This window comes from Onychostoma macrolepis, chromosome 02 (genome assembly GCF_012432095.1).
Source record: "Onychostoma macrolepis isolate SWU-2019 chromosome 02, ASM1243209v1, whole genome shotgun sequence".
In the NCBI taxonomy this organism is placed as follows: Eukaryota; Metazoa; Chordata; class Actinopteri; order Cypriniformes; family Cyprinidae; genus Onychostoma; species Onychostoma macrolepis.
This window is the reverse complement of record NC_081156.1, coordinates 33998018-34016909: the sequence shown is the minus strand read 5'-3', so window position 1 is coordinate 34016909 and position 18892 is coordinate 33998018. Positions and strand designations below refer to the sequence as shown.

At 38.3% G+C, this 18892-nt stretch overlaps 2 protein-coding genes across 2 annotated transcripts in view; one reads left to right on the top strand and one right to left on the bottom strand.

The window, feature by feature from the left end:
• Window positions 1–16205, bottom strand: part of pgpep1 (pyroglutamyl-peptidase I) — a 46564-nt gene extending 30359 nt beyond the window's left edge. Inside the window, exon 1 of the mRNA XM_058745988.1 lies at window positions 14804–16205. Within this exon, the coding sequence (XP_058601971.1) occupies window positions 14804–14852 (49 nt within the window). The 5' untranslated portion in view covers window positions 14853–16205. The remainder of the gene's footprint in view (window positions 1–14803) is intronic.
• Window positions 4923–16334, top strand: si:ch211-178n15.1 (uncharacterized). Its single transcript, XM_058745965.1, has 3 exons — window positions 4923–6157; window positions 8492–9018; window positions 16199–16334. The coding sequence occupies exons 1-3, from the start codon at window positions 5447–5449 to the stop codon at window positions 16203–16205; spliced, it is 1245 nt and encodes a 414-aa protein (XP_058601948.1). The 5' UTR covers window positions 4923–5446; the 3' UTR covers window positions 16206–16334.
• Window positions 16335–18892: the final 2558 nt, after the last annotated feature.

Sequence of the window (18892 nt, the reverse complement as noted above, 5' to 3'; positions counted from 1 at the left end):
TAATTTGAACATACATTGAATCAAAAACTATCATGACATCACAGTGTGTAACTCATCCAAGGATCTGACCTGCATCTTATTAAATTATAAATAGTATAATTTATTTTTGACAAAATCTCCCATGTTTTGGTAGTGACAGCACATTTTTGGCAGTGACAGTAATGCTTTGGTAGTAACCACAGAATTTTAACTCGCATACTAAAACAGTACTAAAACATACTAAAATACAAAAAAAAAATAGCATAAATGTACAAAAATTTTGTTTATTTCCTCCAAATTTGAGGATTATGTGTTCCCTTTTGTTATTACCGTAACAATAACGACATGTTTCAGTAGTGACAATTTAATCGAACAACACCCCAAAAAAACAAAGATGTCACTACCAAAACTCCACCAAATGTTTCAGTAGTGACAATTTTAGATACTTTTGAACCCAACTCAAAGATGCTAATCAGCACATGGTTAGCCAGCACAGTTATGAACAGTGGTATACAAATAAGAACTAAATGTTATGGAATAACTCCCAAAAAAGTGTGCTTCATTGCAGAAAAAAAGGTGTTCGAAGTGATCTTTTTTAAAGTTACACACAGATTTTTCATACTTTTGAACACATTTACCACAAAATGATGAGACCTATTTAATCATACCTTGTAGCTATGAGAGAGGGGGACACAGGAATATTTCCTGATCATAAATTTATGGGTTTAGTCAAAATCAGTCTCGGCCAATAGAGTAAAACATACACATTTTTTTACATAAAGTTTCATAATTTACAAAGAAAATATAAAATAAATATATATTTTTGAACTTCTCTGAAGAATCAAAAAGATACTTTTAAAAACAACAATAGAAAAAAAATACAAAAATTATTTCAATATCATTGTCATAAATTGAAATTTAGGGGTTAGGGTTCGGGACAGCCACCTCCCAATTAAAAGTACCCAATAAATATTGATTTTACACACACACACACACACACACACATACATATACATTTATATATATATATTTATTTATTAAGCTTATTTAAGAGGTCATATGACTTTGCTAAAAAGAACATTATTTTGTGTATTTAGTGTAATGCAATGTGCTTATGCGGTTTAAGGTTCAAAAACACATTTTCCACATACTGTACATTTTTGTTGCTCCTCTATTTTGTTGCTCCCGCCTTTCTGAAACGCGACGATTTTTACAAAGCTCATCGTTCTGAGAAGCGAGGCATTCTGATTGGCCAGCTATCCAGTGTGTTGTGATTGGCCGAATACCTCAAGCGTGAGATGGAAATGTTACGCCCCTTACCGTATTGTGATGCCGTATCCTGTCGCGACGACACAAAAACAATAAAACCCATTATAAACGAGGCATTTGTTGCATCCATTGGGGACATAATTACTGATTATGACTTATACTGTTTTTTATTCACTGCATAAACATTACCATGTCTGCATTTGTGCTCGGAGAAACGACAAACAACAAGCACTACTCTAAACAGCTCAAAACTCGCGTTTGAATAGTCAGTAGCAAATTTTTTAAATAACGAAATGTACTTAAAGGCTGTGAGTCAGAAGTGCCAGACTGTCCTTGCAAAGTTGGAATTGCCCCACTTTATAGAAATAGTCGGTGCGCACAGCTGGCAGGCTACTCTCCCAGGTTCAGGAAATAGTCCTCCATAAAATGTGCTGCACACACTTGAATACTTGGGTTGAACTGTTCTGGAACAGTGTTGTAAATACAACTTAACCACTGATTTCTAGTTGTGTCCTCTTTTGGAAGGCCAAACAAAGCTGTTTCGCTTTCACAACAAAACACAGCGTCTCCAGCGGCAGCAACAACACTACAGCGAGAATAAAAAATCATGCCCCCTTTCTTTGCGTATACATTTGGGTGGTGTTTTGCAAATCTCCCCACACCATGACGTAGACATGTGGGGGCGTGTTTGAATGACTTAAAACGGCGCTGAGCAGACCGGTTGGTTAATGGGTGCTTTGATATCATACACCCGCATCGCCGCTTTAATTCGAACATGCCTTTTGTTTGGGGTGTTCGGTAAGTTCCGTCAGGAAATACATCATTCAACCTGACCAATCAGGTTGTGAACCTATCACCATGCCTTTAAAATGCTGTCAAAAATGCCAATGTGAACACTAAGTGGACCATTCCCAAATGTATCATTTTCTTTTTTGGTCTGGACCTAAGATTTGAATACTTAAATGCTTTTTACATGCGTTTTTTGGTTGTGGGACAGCAGTTTGCACCATATATATACAGTATCCCACAGAAGTGAGTACAGCCCTCACATTTTTGTAAATATTTTATTATATCTTTTCATGTGACAACACTGAAGAAATTACACTTTGCTACAATGTAAAGTAGTGAGTGTACAGCTTGTATAACAGTGTAAATTTGCTGTCCCTTCAAAATAACTCAACACACAGCCATTAATGTCTAAACCGCTGGCCACAAAAGTGAGTACACCCCTAAGTGAAAATGTCCAAATTGGGCCCAAAGTGTCAATATTTTGTGTGGCCACCATTATTTTCCAGCACTGCCTTAACTCTCTTGGGCATGGAGTTCACCAGAGCTTTACAGGTTTCCACTGGAGTCCTCTTCCACTCCTCCATGACGATATCACAGGGCTGGTGGATGTTAGAGACCTTGCGCTCCTCCACCTTCCCTTTGAGGATTCCCCACAGATGCTCAATAGGGTTTAGGTCTGGAGACATGCTTGGCCAGTCTATCACCTTTACCCTCAGCTTCTTTATCAAGTGTTTGGGGGGTCGTTATTATGTTGGAATACTGCCCTGCGGCCCAGTCTCCGAAGGTAGGAGATCATGTTCTGCTTCAGTATGTCACATTACATGTTGGCATTCATGGTTCCCTCAATGAACTGTAGCTCCCCAGTGGGGCAGCACTCATGCAGCCCCAGACCATGACACTCCCACCAGCATGCTTGACTGTTGGCAAGACACACTTGTTTTTGTACTCCTCACCTGGTTGCCGCCACACATGCTTGACACCATCTGAACCAAATAAGTTTATCTTGGTCTCATCAGACCACAGGACCAGTAATCCATGTCCTTAGTCTGCTTGTTTTCAGCAAACTGTTTGCGGGCTTTCTTGTGCATCATCTTTAGAAGAGGCTTACTTCTGGGATGACAGCCATGCAGACCAATTTGATGCAGTGTGCGGCGTATGGTCTGAGCACTGACAAGCTGACCCCCCACCCCTTCAACCTCTGCAGCAATGCTGGCAGCACTCATACGTCTATTTCCCAAACACAACCTCTGGATATGACGCTGAGCACGTGCACTCAACTTCTTTGGTCGACCATGGCGAGGCCTGTTCTGAGTGGAACCTGTCCTGTATGGTCCGCTGTAGGTCTTGGCCACCGTGCTGCAGCTCAGTTTCAGGGTCTTGGCAATCTTCTTAAGCCTACGCCATCTTTATGTAGAGCAACAATTCTTTTTTTCAGATCCTCAGAGAGTTCTTTGCCAGGAGGTGCCATGTTGAACTTCCAGTGACCAGTATGAGAGAGTGAGAGAGATAACACCAAATTTAACACACCTGCTCCCCATTCACACCTGATACCTTGTAACACTAATGAGTCACATGGAGAGAAAATGGCTAATTGGGCCCAATTTGGACATTTTCACTTAGGGGTGTACTCACTTTTGTGGCCAGCGGTTTAGACATTAATGGCTGTGTGTTGAGTTATTTTGAAGGGACAGCAAATTTACACTGTTATACAAGCTGTACACTCACTACTTTACATTGTAGCAAAGTGTCATTTCTTCAGTGTTGTCACATGAAAAGACATAATAAAATATTTACAAAAATGTGAGGGGTGTACTTACTTCTGTGAGATACTGTACATATACTGACGAAAACAAGTCTATAAATGCGGGGTGTGGAGTGATGTGCATTCAACAAGTGTTACTTTAGTATCATTGAGATACTAATGTTGTTTTTATTAACATTTTTAATGTTTTTATTTTTATATTATTTTTAATATATAAATTATATTATCATTATTATTATTATTATATATTTTATATGTATTGTTAATTTCATTTATCATTTTAATTTTAAAGTCTTATTAATTTAGTTGTGAATTTCGTCATTTGAGTTTTTTTTATTTTATTTTAGTATATTAGGTTGAAATTAAGAAAATAAAATAAAATTTAAAAAAACACTAAATGAAAATAAGAAATGCCTTGGCATCTAGCTGAAATGAAGTAAGTTCTAAGTGAGTATATAAAAATACTTAGTGAGTAAGTAAAACAATTTTTTAAAATAGTTTTACTTAAATATAATAACCCTGCATTCAACTTGTCACAAGACACAAATCCTTAATACAAACATCACCAATGCATTTGGTTGTGTGCGTTTCAGCACAGTTTGAGACATTTCTTGAGATCTCTCTTAAACCTCTCGAGGAGACACATGTGGGATTTTTCTCTCAGGACAAACATCTGAGTAGCAGGAGATGCCAACCAAACTCTCTGTTTTCTCTCAGTTGCCGCCTGTGAGAACGACCATAATAAAGGAGGTGTCATTTGCGGTTCCTCTTTCCAGTGGAAAACTAAAACCGAAAGTGTTTACCTCCAAATAAACTAGTGTAATTTTGCAAAATGCGAGCGATCTGTAAACAGTGTGCGGTGTGTTGTTCATTAAACGTGTCACAAGATGTGAATCATGACAAACAGTGCCAGTATCTCAGCTGACTCACATAAACAAACAGGACAGTAAATGCGCACTCATTTCTTCACGATTCACGTGGGCTTGTGTGAATCGAGTAATGCTGAAAATCCCCTTTTCTGAGGCCGAGCGTCTCTCTCTTTCTCATTCCCCTCCCCACCTCTCTCTCTCAGTATCTGGCTCATGTTAGATCCTGTCTGCTTCAGCAACGTCCGAAACCCCACCTCCTCCTGTCTGTCTCTCTCTCTCTCTCTCCACCACGTCTCAGGCGGCGTGGAATCCTGGCTGTGTTTAATTGCCGAGTGGCAAGATCTGAGGGAAAGATCGGGAGCCGCTGCGTCTGTCAACGCTTTACGAGCCCCAACCCCGGGAGAGAGAGACAGGGAAGGTGTAGGAAGGAAGTGTTTGGAGTTTGGGAACGGGTGAGCTGGGGAATTTGTACGCAGTGGGGAGGTGAAGAAAGAGGTGAAACGCTGAAGTAAGACTTCAGAGTTGGAGAAAAAAAAGAGGGAGGGAAAGAAAAGAGGCCCACCGTTGGAGAAAGGGCAACGAGAGGGAAAAGTGGGAAAACAAGAGTAAGTTAGAAAAAGGAGGAAGGAAGGAAGGAAGGGGGAGGTGAGCGAAAAGTTAGAGAGGGAGAGAGTCAAACGCAGTGAACGAGAGGAGACGCAGATGAGAAAAACAGACGCTGTGGATGGCCTGGGTGGAGAGAGAACCAGTTGTTTTCTAAGTCGCCTTTCGGACTGGAATGCACTCGGAGAATTTGAGATTCCCGACTCCTTACTGCCAACTTTGCTTGCGACGTGCGCCGGGCCCCGCAGACGGATCATGTCTGCATATGGAGTCCGGAGTAGCCCCGTTCCCAAAGGAGTTGGGGATGGAGCGAGCAGAGAGGACTGGAGCGTCTCCGGTTTACGCCGAGGAGCTCCGGCATCCGTGCTACAGGTGGGACTCGGCGTGCGTTCGGGAGATCCGGCGGGAATGCGGATGCATCCAGCGGTGGTATTACCCAGAGCTGTTGCATCCTTTCAACGGCGACCATGTTTTGAAGGTCAGAGGTCACCGGTGCTACTCATCCTATGTTCAGGAATGGGACAACGTTCATCAGCCTGAATATAACGGACATTGCGAGAGGAGACGGGTGTCATTCCGGCATCACAAGGAGAGACCCGAGACTGGCAGACAATCACACTGTAACGGGCCGAACTCTAATCAGGCTGGTTTTTTCCCAACCGAGGTGCCGTCCAGCAAGTTGGGCCGCTCCAAGGCACTCAGGAACGGGCTGCAGGTGAACGAACCACAGCGGGAAGTAAGGACATCTTGGGGGGACGCGGGTCTGGAGGAACATGGCAAGCAGAGGAAGAGCCAGGGAACAGTACGGGAACAGATCAAACAAGTGGTCACGGAGCTCGAGGAAGTGCTGGGTGGTCTCAAACAGGTCCAGTTGGAGATGAAAGAGGTGAGGATAGAATAATAAACGGAGGGAGTGATGTTGCAAGATAAAAAATTGGGTCTTAAAAGTTTTAAAGGGATAGTCCAGCCAAAATGAAAATTGTGTCATTTACTCATGAATGCATGAGGAAAGCACAGAAATTTGACTTTTTCTTAAAGAGATACTTTACTGAAAATGAAAATTCTATTATCATTTACTCTTCGATGCATAAAAAAACTTAGAAATTTTAATGTTTTTTCTTAAAGGGATAGTTTACCCTGAAATTGAAAAAAATCTGTCATCATTTACACGAGTGCATTAAGAAAACAGAAATTTGATGATTTTTCTTAAAGGAATTATCTAGCCAAAAATTACACTTGTGTCACAATTTACTCATGAATGCATGAAGAAAATTCAGAAAGGTTATTTTTCTAAAAGGGATAGTTCACCCAAAAATTTAAATATGGTCATCATTTACTCATGAATGCATAAGGAAAGTACAGACATTTTTACTATTTTGGGAATAAAAAGGAATAGTTCATCCAAAAATGTCTGTCATCATTTACTCATAAATGCGGTTAGAAAAATCACACACTGACTAAAAAAAAAAATACTTCATTCATTCAATCAATAAATAAATTTAAAATAAAGAAATAAAATATCTTTCATTTACTCACCCTCATGTCATTCCAAACCTGTATGACTTTGTTTCTTCTGTGGAATATAAAAGAAGACATTTTGAGTAAAGTTGGTACCCAAACAACACTGACTGGACCCCACTGACTTATACAGGATGTACAAAAAACTGAGACATTTCTCAGAATATCTTGTTTCACAGAAGTCATACTGGTTTGGAACGACAATTGGCCAAATTAAACGCTGTGACTGACAGACTACTATTTCTCCTCATGCATTCATATATAGTAAACATTCATATAATGAGATTTGTCACTGATTTGGGGTTTCACATATTTGAGATGGGATTTTAATAAGCACAGAGACTGGATAAGATCAAAAATTCATTCTGTTTAGCCAGTGGAAATATAATATCTGTGTGCTCTTAGCAAACATCTTTGTGATGAAGCTATTCTGAAAACATCATCTGAAAGCCTTCAGAAACCAAAGTACACATCTGCCAGCAACACACTGTCAATTGTATTCATGGCTGGAATTACTCCATTGGAAGCTTTATTGTGAAGAGGGATATAGTATTTTCTGGAAGGGAAGGGGCAGGTCCTTAAGTCCATCACAAAGGCTTGTTATAAGAGAACAGAATCTTAAAATCAATACCTAAAGATAGCTCAATATGTGCAGACTGACATTAGCAATAATGGACTGTGCAGGACATAAGACATTAATTGAATTATTTAGATACATTTCAATGGATGCATCAAGACTCCCATTAGATATAAATGACTGCAGCAGGAAATAAAGTCAGTAGATTAATGCATCACAGTGAAGGAAGCCAAAAAAATATTTTTATGCTATATTAACCTGATGATGACCTGTGAGGATGGGTTTAGAAAATACTTTTCAGTGTTCAAACAGATTTTGGTGGGTCAGTTTAATGTTCAGAGTCACTATTAGTCAGTCATTGGTAGTTTGAAACACTGTGATGCTTTCAAAATATTGATATGAGAGGCTTGACATGTCAACTTCTGACTCGGCCAATGATGAGAGTTTAGAAGTGTCTGGGAAAGCTGTTTGGAAAGCAGTTATTATATTTTTAATCAAGTTGTGCTGCTAGTGAAAATCGCACAGTTTATCTTTATGAAAAAATGTTAAAATATACATATATATGCCCACTATCATGCTGTTCTAAACCCACATGACATTCTTTTTTTGTGGAACACAAAAATGTTCTACAGAATATTCATGCTGCTTTTCCCCCATACAGTTCATATTCATTCATTCAAATTGCACTCATTACTTGCTGAAAATCTTGCCTTCATGTTTAAAGAACAGGGGTTTCTTAAGGTTTCAAGTATTATAATAATACTGTGCATCAAAAACTGAAATGATTTTTGGATGGAAGCATGAAAACATACCTTAGTTTAGTTTCATTTTTTTTTTTTTCAGTTTAAAAATTTTAAGTTAACTCAGTATGATTGCAAAAATCATTGGCGCCCAACATGGTGCGACACATTTGGATCCATCATGTTTGAATATGAGAATGCGGTGGCAGAAAGGAAGAATTCCAGTCAACTATTAGTGCATGACTCCTTTTTGGAGATTGACAACTTTTGCCATGCAAAAAGGTGGTTTAAAGCATCTCCTTTATAGTGCGAGAGAAATAAAGTTTAGAATGACATTAGGATGTGTAAATAATGACAGAATTTGTATTTTTTTCTGTCTGTGAAGGTGGTCCAACAGATCGACATTCTGACGTCCAATATTGACCTTGGTGAAGACGAACCAAGTCTAGCCAATGGACTCTCCCAAGATGCCACCAAAAGCAGTCAGACTGGTGTTGTGGCATTGATCCACAATTCAAACAGCGAAGAGGACATGTCCACTTCCAATTCCTCTCTCGCTCACAGCCCTGTCACTGTGGATTTACTTCACATTAACAGTCCTTCGCCAATGAGAAACTGCATAAGTCCAGCCCCTCCTGAGCAACGATCCGTTGCTGTTGAGGATAAAAGCAAACGAGTTGTGAAACAGAGTTCAGAGACTCAGAGGACTCAAAGGACAGCCAATGGAAACTGCCTACCGCATCGAACGGCAAGGAAAAGCCAACTGGAAAACCACAGACCCCCTGTAGCTCCAGCAGTGTGCACTAACTCAAATAAAACCCACCGGCCTCCACCTTACCCTCAGAATGGACAGGTGAAGATGAGGACGCCCCCCTATCCTGGGAAACATAAGATGCTCTCCTCCACCGTAGTGTAAGGATACAAAACTAACTCGCTTTCACTGAAACCCAATCATCAGCAAAGAGGACAACATACACAAACACATCACACATACTCACAGATACATTGCACACATGCTTAATCGTTTACCAAGTAACTCAGGGTAAGTGGACACTACACGTCCTTACACGAATGGTCAGCATGTGCTTGCGGTGTTTATGTTCATGCATGTGTGCATCTGCACTTCTAAACTCAAATTATCAGGTATTTATACACTACCATTCAAAAGTTTGGGTTAAGATTTTGAAAATATTTTTGAAAGAAGTCTCTTCTGCTCACCAAGGATGCATATATTTGATTAATTGTACAGTAAAAACAGAAATGTGGTGAAATATTTTTACAATTTAAAATAGCTGTGAAAATACTTTAAAACGTAATTTATTCCTTTGATGTAAAGCTGTATTTTCAGCATCATTACTCCAGTCTTCAGTGTCACATAATTCTTCAGAAATCATTCTAATATGCTCATTTGCTGCTCAAGAAACATTTCTGATTATTATCAATGTTGAAAGCAGTTGTGCTGCTTCATAGTTTTGAGTATTTTTATATTTTGTGACATTACATATGCCTTTATTGTCACTTTTGATCAATTTAATGCATCCTTGCTAAATAAAAGTAGGCTATTCATTTTTTTAGATTAAAAAAAAAACTTTAATGACCCTACACTTTGGAACAGTAGTGTATTATCACATTATTGTATTTACTTACATTTAGCCTATGTATTATCTCAACTGTTTCTCCTAGATTAGAATGAGATTAAATAGAGAGAAAGTGGAAATGTCAGCTTTTCAGCTTCTTAAGAAAAATCTCATGTCTCCTTAAGAGTTTCAGAAGAGATGTCAAAAACGGCATCTCTTCTGAATAGTGCTCATATTAGCAAAGATATCAGAGATCTCAATTTGATAATTTCTCATAAAATTCTCCCAATACCAATTTAATGAGCAGCTATTTACATTAATTTTATACATGCTATCAACTATTATCTAATTTGTTTCAAATTCATATCGGGAGAAACATCTGAGACGACTCAAAGCTTTAAAAGAGCAACTTCCGATGGGTTTATTTCCCCAAAGTGCTGAAACATGTGCCACATCCATGTGCCTTTCAGAAAAAAAACGCACTCTCCATTACAACAGACACCATCACCATGTGTTTTTTCTTAGTTATTATTTCCCAGAAAAGAAAGGCATGGTGGGGTCTGCCGCCATTGAATCATTTCCTCAGAAATAGAGACCGAGCCATTTCTGATGAAGACAGTCTACCAGTCTACACAATGACTCAGTGTTAACAAGGTTAACTATGCGTCATGAAAGATGTCTTCCATCTGTTCCGCAGGCTAACATAGTGTCAATACACTGCACTTGTTTCCTCAGATTACGGCGAGCTTTGTTGTTCGCCCCGCAGGCAGAGGAACAGTCTTGAATGCTGTGCGATTCAAAAGCCGTTCCCGCATCTCAGATCAGAGGCTGAACATGACTTTGGGACAACCGTGCAGCTCTTTGTTGCTTTATCACACAGGATTTGAGGATACAATCAGGAATGTTTGATAAACATTCTATAAATGAAACTTCTATCCACGGCTGATTATATCAGTTCTTCTTTGGTTGTTGTCGAGGCACGTTAAAGGTTCAAAAGACACGACTTCAAGGCTGGGATTTCTTGGAAAGTCATCTTACACTGCTGTAGACAAAATGCAGATAATATTACGACGTCCATCAATTAAATTAACTAGATTTATACATGACATGAAGAAAACTTGAGAGGTGCTTGCCTGTGCAAAACCGGCGGTTGCCAGGGCATTGCTTTGTGGTTGCTATAGGGTGTTTTCTGGGTGGATGCTTACAGGCTCAAAAGGGCCCACCCACAAGTCTCTATGATATTATCATCCCTAAATATGCAACCTCACTGGATAAAGATAGCTATTCATACAATTCACTGCAGTTTCCATCTGAAATTAATATTAGTGGCAATAAAATCACTAACAACATTTGTGCCTTTTCACACAGATTATTTAATACAGGGGCAGATTATCAATTGATAAAGACTAATTTATGTGCAGTTCCAAATTCTTTGTATAATGTTATGAGCTCAAAACACTTACCATAGTGCATGATTTGTAAACTTATATATTTTGATGTTTGCATCAAATAATCAGATTTATACTGTATGCATGTCTTTTCTGAGTAAACTTGCTCAGTAGCCCACCTGGTATGAGGTACGAGTCCAGTGAAAAACAAGTCAAAAGAAATGCTCAAAGACTTGTAGAAGCAAGCTAAAATGCCATGCAAATGCATTTTTAATTGCACTTTTGCTTTTGTTAAATCTATTGGCTAGGATTTAGTGTATGGTTTAGAGTAGGTTGGACGTTATTTTCAAATGCGATACAGCATTGACCTAGCATCTCTCTCCAGAGACTTAATTTACGTACAACGTAATAAAATGTGAAACAATTTAATAAAACATCACCAGATTCACGTTCATGTATTTTCGAGAAAACCGAATGCTCTTTTAGTGCTGCTCATTGGACATTTCATTTAAGTGAAAAAAAAAAAAAAGCAGCATTGCTAGATTCACGTTCATCTGTATCAGAGAAAGCTGAACACGCTTTTAGCACCACTCACTGGACATTTGATTGACCTACAACAAACAACGTAATAAAATATCAGCAGATTCACTTTTTATTAGTATCACAGAAAAATAAAATCTGAAAATGCTTTCAGCGCCCTTCACCGGACATTTCATTTACATGTAACGACTAACATCGCCAGATTGACATTCATGTGTTCTGGAGAAAACTGAATGCGCTTTTAGTCTCACTCATTGGAAATTTTCATCAAACAGCATAATAAAACGTTGCCAGATTCACGTTCATAACTTTCATAATGTTCAAAACTGAATGCGGTTTTAGCACCACTCACTGAACATTTAATTTACGTGCAACAACCAACGGAATAAAACATCATCAGATTCACTTTTGTTGATTTCACAGAAAAGTATGCGTTTTTAGTGCTATTCACTGGACATTTCATTTAGCCTTCATACAACAACCAACATAAAGTGTTGCCATATTCACATTCATGAGTTTTGGAGAAATCTGAACGTGCTTTTGGTGCCACTATGCTGAACATTTCACTTTGATTGTGTCGCAAAATACGCAAGAGGCAACGTGACACCTATTTTGCAGGCATATTTTTCCAATGAGCTTAGGTTGGAAATATGGCTCACATCCCTTCTTCTATTTTTTTGCCATTTTATCGAGTAAAAACTATATTTCAGATCAATGAAATATCAGCACACCTCCCCTCAATAAGACACAAGATTTTTATGTCTGGAGCATGCAAACATTGAGCTTTAATACTTCTGAAAAACCCCTGGCTTGGGAAGCACAACTAGTTCAACTAAGCCATTTAGCTGGGAGAGCTTGAATTTGACACTATTCCCTGACGTATCTGACATTCCTCTGGGGTTAAAGTTAAAATGGCAGATGTGATCTTTGTGTGTACGGTTGAGAACAAAAGGAACTGATTCCTGCCTGCCGGGATGTGAAAGCAATAGTTACGGTTTGGCAGTAGAGGGTCATTGTCCTCTAGTGGAGGGTATGTGTCTCTGCACCATTGTTTTTTATCGGTTTCAGGCCGGCCCTTCTGTCTGGTTTTCATTAGAAACCACTTGGCTTAAGGCCTGACCGAATGAGGCAAGCTCGTACAATATTTGTGATGGTCAAATAAACACAGGCATTTTCAGACATCATTTACGATGACGGCCACCCACTAGCTGGGAGGGCAACAACAGCTGGGCTCAACACAAACCAGGAAGTAGGTGCATAACAGACAGCATCACCCAAACACCGCGGATGTTTTCATAGACCCGTGTTTACAGAGAACGCCCACCGTTTGGTGCCTTCGCTCAGGCTACCCAGTGTCGGTTTCAGAAACCATGTCTTCATCGGCTGTAAAACGAAGCCTCAAGGAGAAGACTGCACTATTTACAAGTGATTTTTATTTAAATTTATATTTAAAGAGGAGCTCTCTTTATTACATCACTTGTTTCTCCAAGACAGCAGTGAGATTAAATTGAGAGCAAATGGAGAAACTTTTGTGGCTGGAAAATGACTGAATTTTCATTTTCGGGTGAACTGTCCCTTTAAGTCTCTTATTTCTCTTAAGAAAAATTGATGTTCTCAAAACATTAAAGTCTGCAAAAGTCAGAGATCTCAATGTGAACTCAAGTTCTCATCACTTTTATAGCTCTACATACAATACTCTTACTCTATGGCAGTTTTTCACTCATTTCTGTCTTTTTTTTCTAAGGAATTTTATGAGAAATGTGAGACAAAGTTACTTAAATTAAACCTTCCAGAGAGCTGTACTAAGTCACCTTAGGGATTTGAAAATACCGTTAAATATACTTTTGACCGTCACAATCCCTTCCTGAATACAAATATGACCTTGTGTGTGATATAATACTACTCAAACACAAGAAAAATTAAATTTTCATCTCGACCAGAAACATTAAAGTTAATCTGCAACTATAATAAAGTCACATCAGCTTTGATAAATTGTTCAAGCAAAAGCTATTTAAAAAACAATCATAAAATATCAATGTGCAGAAGACAGTTTTACTTTTGGGTAGGTGGATAATTACATCTGTCTGTGAGCGCTCAGACTTTGGCTTTAACTTTCTGGGGTGGCAGACGATTTGGACAAATGAGAGATGGAGCAATCATACAGTATGACGGCATGAAGTCTGCTCACATTGCAGCTTATTCTGGCCACCAATTAAACGCCTCCTTAGACAGGAAGAGAACGTCTGAGCGACACTACTAGTTTTTTTTTGTTAGGGGCGGGATTGTTTAGAAAAAGGTTGCACCACAATAGTAGAGTAGTGCAACAAAAATAAAATAAATAATAGTACAGCAATCGGGTTGAAAGGTTGCATAGAAATGAAATTGTTTAGAGAAAAACGTGATAATTGTGTAAAGATGACTTATTCCCGGAAGTCGCATTAAAGTCAGTCAATTAGAATAGACATTACCAGAAATGTCTAAAGTAAAACGTGTTTGATGGAAATTACATGGACATTGGCTAAGCGTTTGGAAAATGTTTCATGCTTTCTTTCTGAATCTCAGTGACCATCTATTTCCAACCTGTGGCCAGATGTTAACTGAGACAAAAAATAAAAATATAGATTTTTATATAGTTTCATCCTATGTAAGGTCTATACTCTATATTTACCAGAAAATAAGAATATAATCTTAGAAGACAAAAAAGAAGAGTCATAGGTCTAGGAGAAACAACCAAGAAATGAAGGGATCTCGTTATGATTGTGATTTATCTTTCCTGTGGCATACTTCAAAATATGTCCCTCTGTTACTGATGATGTCTAGAAGCTGATTCAAGAACCAAACAGGAAAAAACGCCAAGAAATCGTTCTTGTTTAGACGAGATTCATGCTGATCGATTTGTTTAAAAATATAACACCCTAGCAACGACCTAGAACACTTCATAAACCACATAGTAAAATAAAAGATGCTAAAATGCTAAAAATAGTCAGAACACCTTAGCAACCGCATAGCAACGACCCAGAACACTAGATATGCTAAAGATACTAAATCATAGAGGCCTTGTTTACATCTGACGTTACGATCCGATCACAGATGAGACACATATTTGTCACTCAAATATATGTGAATTTTAATCAATGCACAAACAAGGTGTTTCAAGTGAAATATGTAACGTTACAATATTTAATGTCTTACCTGTGTGAACTGAACTTCGATGTGATTCAAATGATCTGATATCAATCATGCCGTGTAGCCTAATGCGCTTATCCAGATGTTTTGTTCAGACGGTTATTTTCCGTTAAGGCTGCACATGTTCGCGGTAAATTTCAAATTAATTTTTTAGCGCTCTGGTTGATTGACAGGTGAGTGGGCGGTGCTTCGCGACTCATCCGCACTTGTGGATGCACATGTGATCGTTTCTGACTGTGATTAATGTGATTTTAATGATCCAAAACAAAAAACATGTTAGTTCTAGTTTTACATCTGTATTTAGCTCTCTCCACTCTAACCTATACGCAAAGTAAACGGATTTATCTGATGAAAGCCATGCAAGGACCATAGCAACAGCATAGCAACATTTGAAAAATCCAAGTTATGTAAAAACTACCATTATAATCACTGAAGCTGCGAAATTAATTTCTTATTTTACATGGTATCTGCACTACAGAATTTGGTGTACAGCGCGCACTCAACAAAACTCCAGCGCTGACTAATCTAGACGCATCTGATTGGCCAATGCATTCATAAGCTCAACAGAAACATCTGTGATTGGTTAGAAGCTTAACGCAGCGTGCAAAGATCTAAATGTAATACCACGATTTGACACTTCTCACATTTCATTTTAACTGCAACAGCCATAATATATTTAGTTTCATTATGCAGGGGCAATTTTTGCCCTTTTATCTTGAATTTGTGTGGCATTTTTGCAACAAGCCCTCATGAATTTCTGACCTTGTGATTGTAACACCAGTACTTTTACTATTACTTCAACTGAATATTTGTGTAGCTAAGCTATGTCCAAACCAGAGTGCATTCAGCCAGTCTCCTCTGTCTCTGCAGCTATTAAAAGTGTTTCCAATCAACAGCCTGGCATCTACACTAGAGTCACCATAAAGACAGCACACTGCCGCATTAGGAAACTCATGTCCAATCAGATCTGCTGTCCTCAACACCGAGCCAAGCTGAGCGTATAAATTAGAGTAATAAATCACCCTGATAAGCGAGAACAATCTTGGCATTAGAACAGGGGAGGCTAAATTGCGTTACATTATTTTAGCACATATAATGCAAGCCAGTCAGGTTTGTAAAAGAAACAGCTATGCCAAGGACAAGTCAGAGGTAGAGAAGCACCTAGTGTCATTTTGTCATGCTCATCTTCTGTAATTATTGCTGATTAGGTCTTTTTAAATGTTTGTCGGCGGCTTTTCTTTTCTCTGATCTGGGCTCTGCTCCAGCGCTTGCTTATAAGCATCGATCAACACGTTTTGAAAGGGACATTTGTCTAATGAAGACGCCCGTGGCTTGTGACCCTGTCTGTGATGGGCGAGACACGAGAGTGCACTATGTAATGAAAGTCTTTTTATTACACAGGGACTGATGCCACACAACCCAGCTGACTCACACCAGAGGACGGAGAATCCCAGGCCGAGGGGCAGTGACTGTTTCCCATGGAAAACGCCAAAAGCATCTCAAAGCCCTCTTTCTCTCTCACACCCCTGCTGAAAAACCCTAGTTTGGACAATTTAAAGTCACCATGAGATGGCATTGATAGCTCAATTCACTTCTATAGCCTGACGTATTTCTGATTGAAACTCAGTGAGCAAGCGTGTGAGTCATGTGGTTGGAGGGGCAAGAGGGATATGTCGTTTCAGAGGCGGAGCAAGTTGTTTAATTTTGTTGAAAGATTATGAAAACGAGCATTTAAAGAAAAATAGGAAAAATGTGCATCAAGTAATTTTAAACAAACAGGAACGAGTCTTAAGAAAGTAAATAGGGTTGGTTTTAAGTTTGTGTTTTGTTAAAGACACCATGGCATCCAAATTGGAGTCCATGTATATTTTGTCTACCTGTAAAAGTTTAACTTTTGGCAAATATATGCATTTACAATGTACGGCTTTTTTTCCTCCAGGAAATCAGCCCAAAAATATTGATCTTGTTTGCTGGGATATGCATAGACTAGACCAGTGGTTCTCAATTCTGAACCTTAGCAACTGCATAAAAACATTCAAAACACCTTAGCAACTGCACAGCAACATTCTAAAAAGCTTCGCACAACTTAACACCTTAGCAACCACATAGCAACGTTCTGAAACACTCAGAATTATCAACTTAATTTAAATAAATTGTTATATTTAAAAGTGCTAAACTGAATTATAAATGTCTTTTGTGATATTTAATATAAATAAATATAATTTGGTTATATGTGCATTTTATCTGATAGAATAGGCTACACATCTAATATAACCAAATTAAGTTTGTTTTCATAAACTGAGTGAGAAATGTCTGTTGCTGTAAAAAAAAGTAAAGTTTAAATATGACAATTTATATTAATTAAATGAATAACAAATTTATATTTATAGAAATGCACTTGGAAGTTTTTAAAGTTAAATGATTAAACGTTTTGTCAATAAAATGACCTCTAGACTGAAAACAGCCCCAGTCCTAAATGATAAACTCCACGTGCTTTTGTAATCAGCGATAGCAAGTTACAAATGATGTCTCGTCTGTGTGTTTGATTGCACTAATACTCATATTTATTTCCTTCTCCAAACATTTGGTAGGAAGTGACTGGAATTTATTCATTTTTAAAGTGTTTTTTTTTTTTTTGGCTTTTGTCCATTAAGTGTAGCTTTGCGGGGCTGTGATATAAGCTAAAGACTATTAAAAATAGTCTAGTTCCTGTTTCAGTGGGAAATACGTCAGCACAGGAAAGAAAACTGAGCCCATCAAACCATTTCATGGGACTTTAACTGGTTTAGATGGACACTGCTGGTGTATCACAGGCACAAGCGGGTCAAACTGGTTGTTTCTGAAGGTAGAGACCAGTGTAATAGCATGAAAGGTCCCAAAACATGCATTAAACTTGTTATTTTGGCTGACTGAACTAGTTTAGCTGGTCAAAGCTGTTTTGGGTCATTTCAGCAAGGTCTCTCTCTCTCTAGCTGAGCTGTGTAAACCTTTTGGAGCAAGCTGCCCTTCTTAACTAACCTGTGACCTGATATCTGCATGTTTCTCCTTTAAAGGGAACACAACCGAGGAATAAGCTGCTTTAGGGTGGAAATGATGACTTTATAACAGAGCCTTGAGCTCTCAGATTTATGCAAACTATCGCCAGTGCTCACATGGATCTGAAAGACTCTTGACTACCCAGCTAACAAAAATATGTTCTAAGAACGTTACTTCTGTTACATACAGTTTTTAAACCCATTTTTCTTGGTTATATGTGAACATTGGGAACATTCCATTTTTAGAATTTTGCAAACATTATAGAAACGTTACTTTTAAATGTTCTCTAAATCTTTAGAGACAACCAGATAACTGAATGAACTTTCTTTTTTTTTACATTACTGGACAAACGTTTGTTCATGACTTTGCGAGAACCTTACCTGACCATTCCTTGTTAGCTGGGTAGACAGTTGAAATGCCTAAAAAGAGGAAGAGTTTTCTTAATATTTTTTATTTTTACTATTGTTATTCAGACCAAAGATTGAAATGATTTTTGTTCAGGGAGGCTGAAGGATTTGTAATTATGTTAAGCTAAAGCTAATGAACATTAACATTGCCTCAAAGGCAGCTCATAAAACCACTTCAGAGAGGTATACAGCTAATATCTGCTAGAAACAGAGTTTATACTTCTGGATTCAAGTCGATGGATCCTAACACAGCATTGCAGCTGTGGACTGGAATTATTTAATCAGTATTTAAAGCCAGTATAAGCCATCTTTATAGACTGTTGCAATCATGTAGTGGTATTTTTCACTCTGTGGCCAATAGAGGGCGCTTCAGACCACAGAACAACAGAAAGGTGACGCCAATGACACGTGAATGTCTTATAAGTGTGTATACAGCTCACATGAAATAAAACATTAAGTGTGTAAATGATATTCTCTGTGACTTCTGATTTTATAAGCAAAATAAATAAATAAAATGAATTTATAATTTCTAAACATTTCTGATTTTTGAAATAGTTGGTAATGAATGAAATGAATTGGTAATGATTTCTGAAGAATCATGCACTGAAGACTGGAGTAATGATGCTGAAAAATTGTAATAATATTTCACAAT

Bases quoted from the DNA above. Each gene is read 5' to 3' on its own strand.
- si:ch211-178n15.1 (XM_058745965.1), top strand. From the start codon at position 5,447: ATGCACTCGGAGAATTTGAGATTCCCGACTCCTTACTGCCAACTTTGC. The intron at 6,158-8,491 runs GTGAGGATAGAA...CTGTCTGTGAAG, and splicing joins TCCAGTTGGAGATGAAAGAG to GTGGTCCAACAGATCGACAT.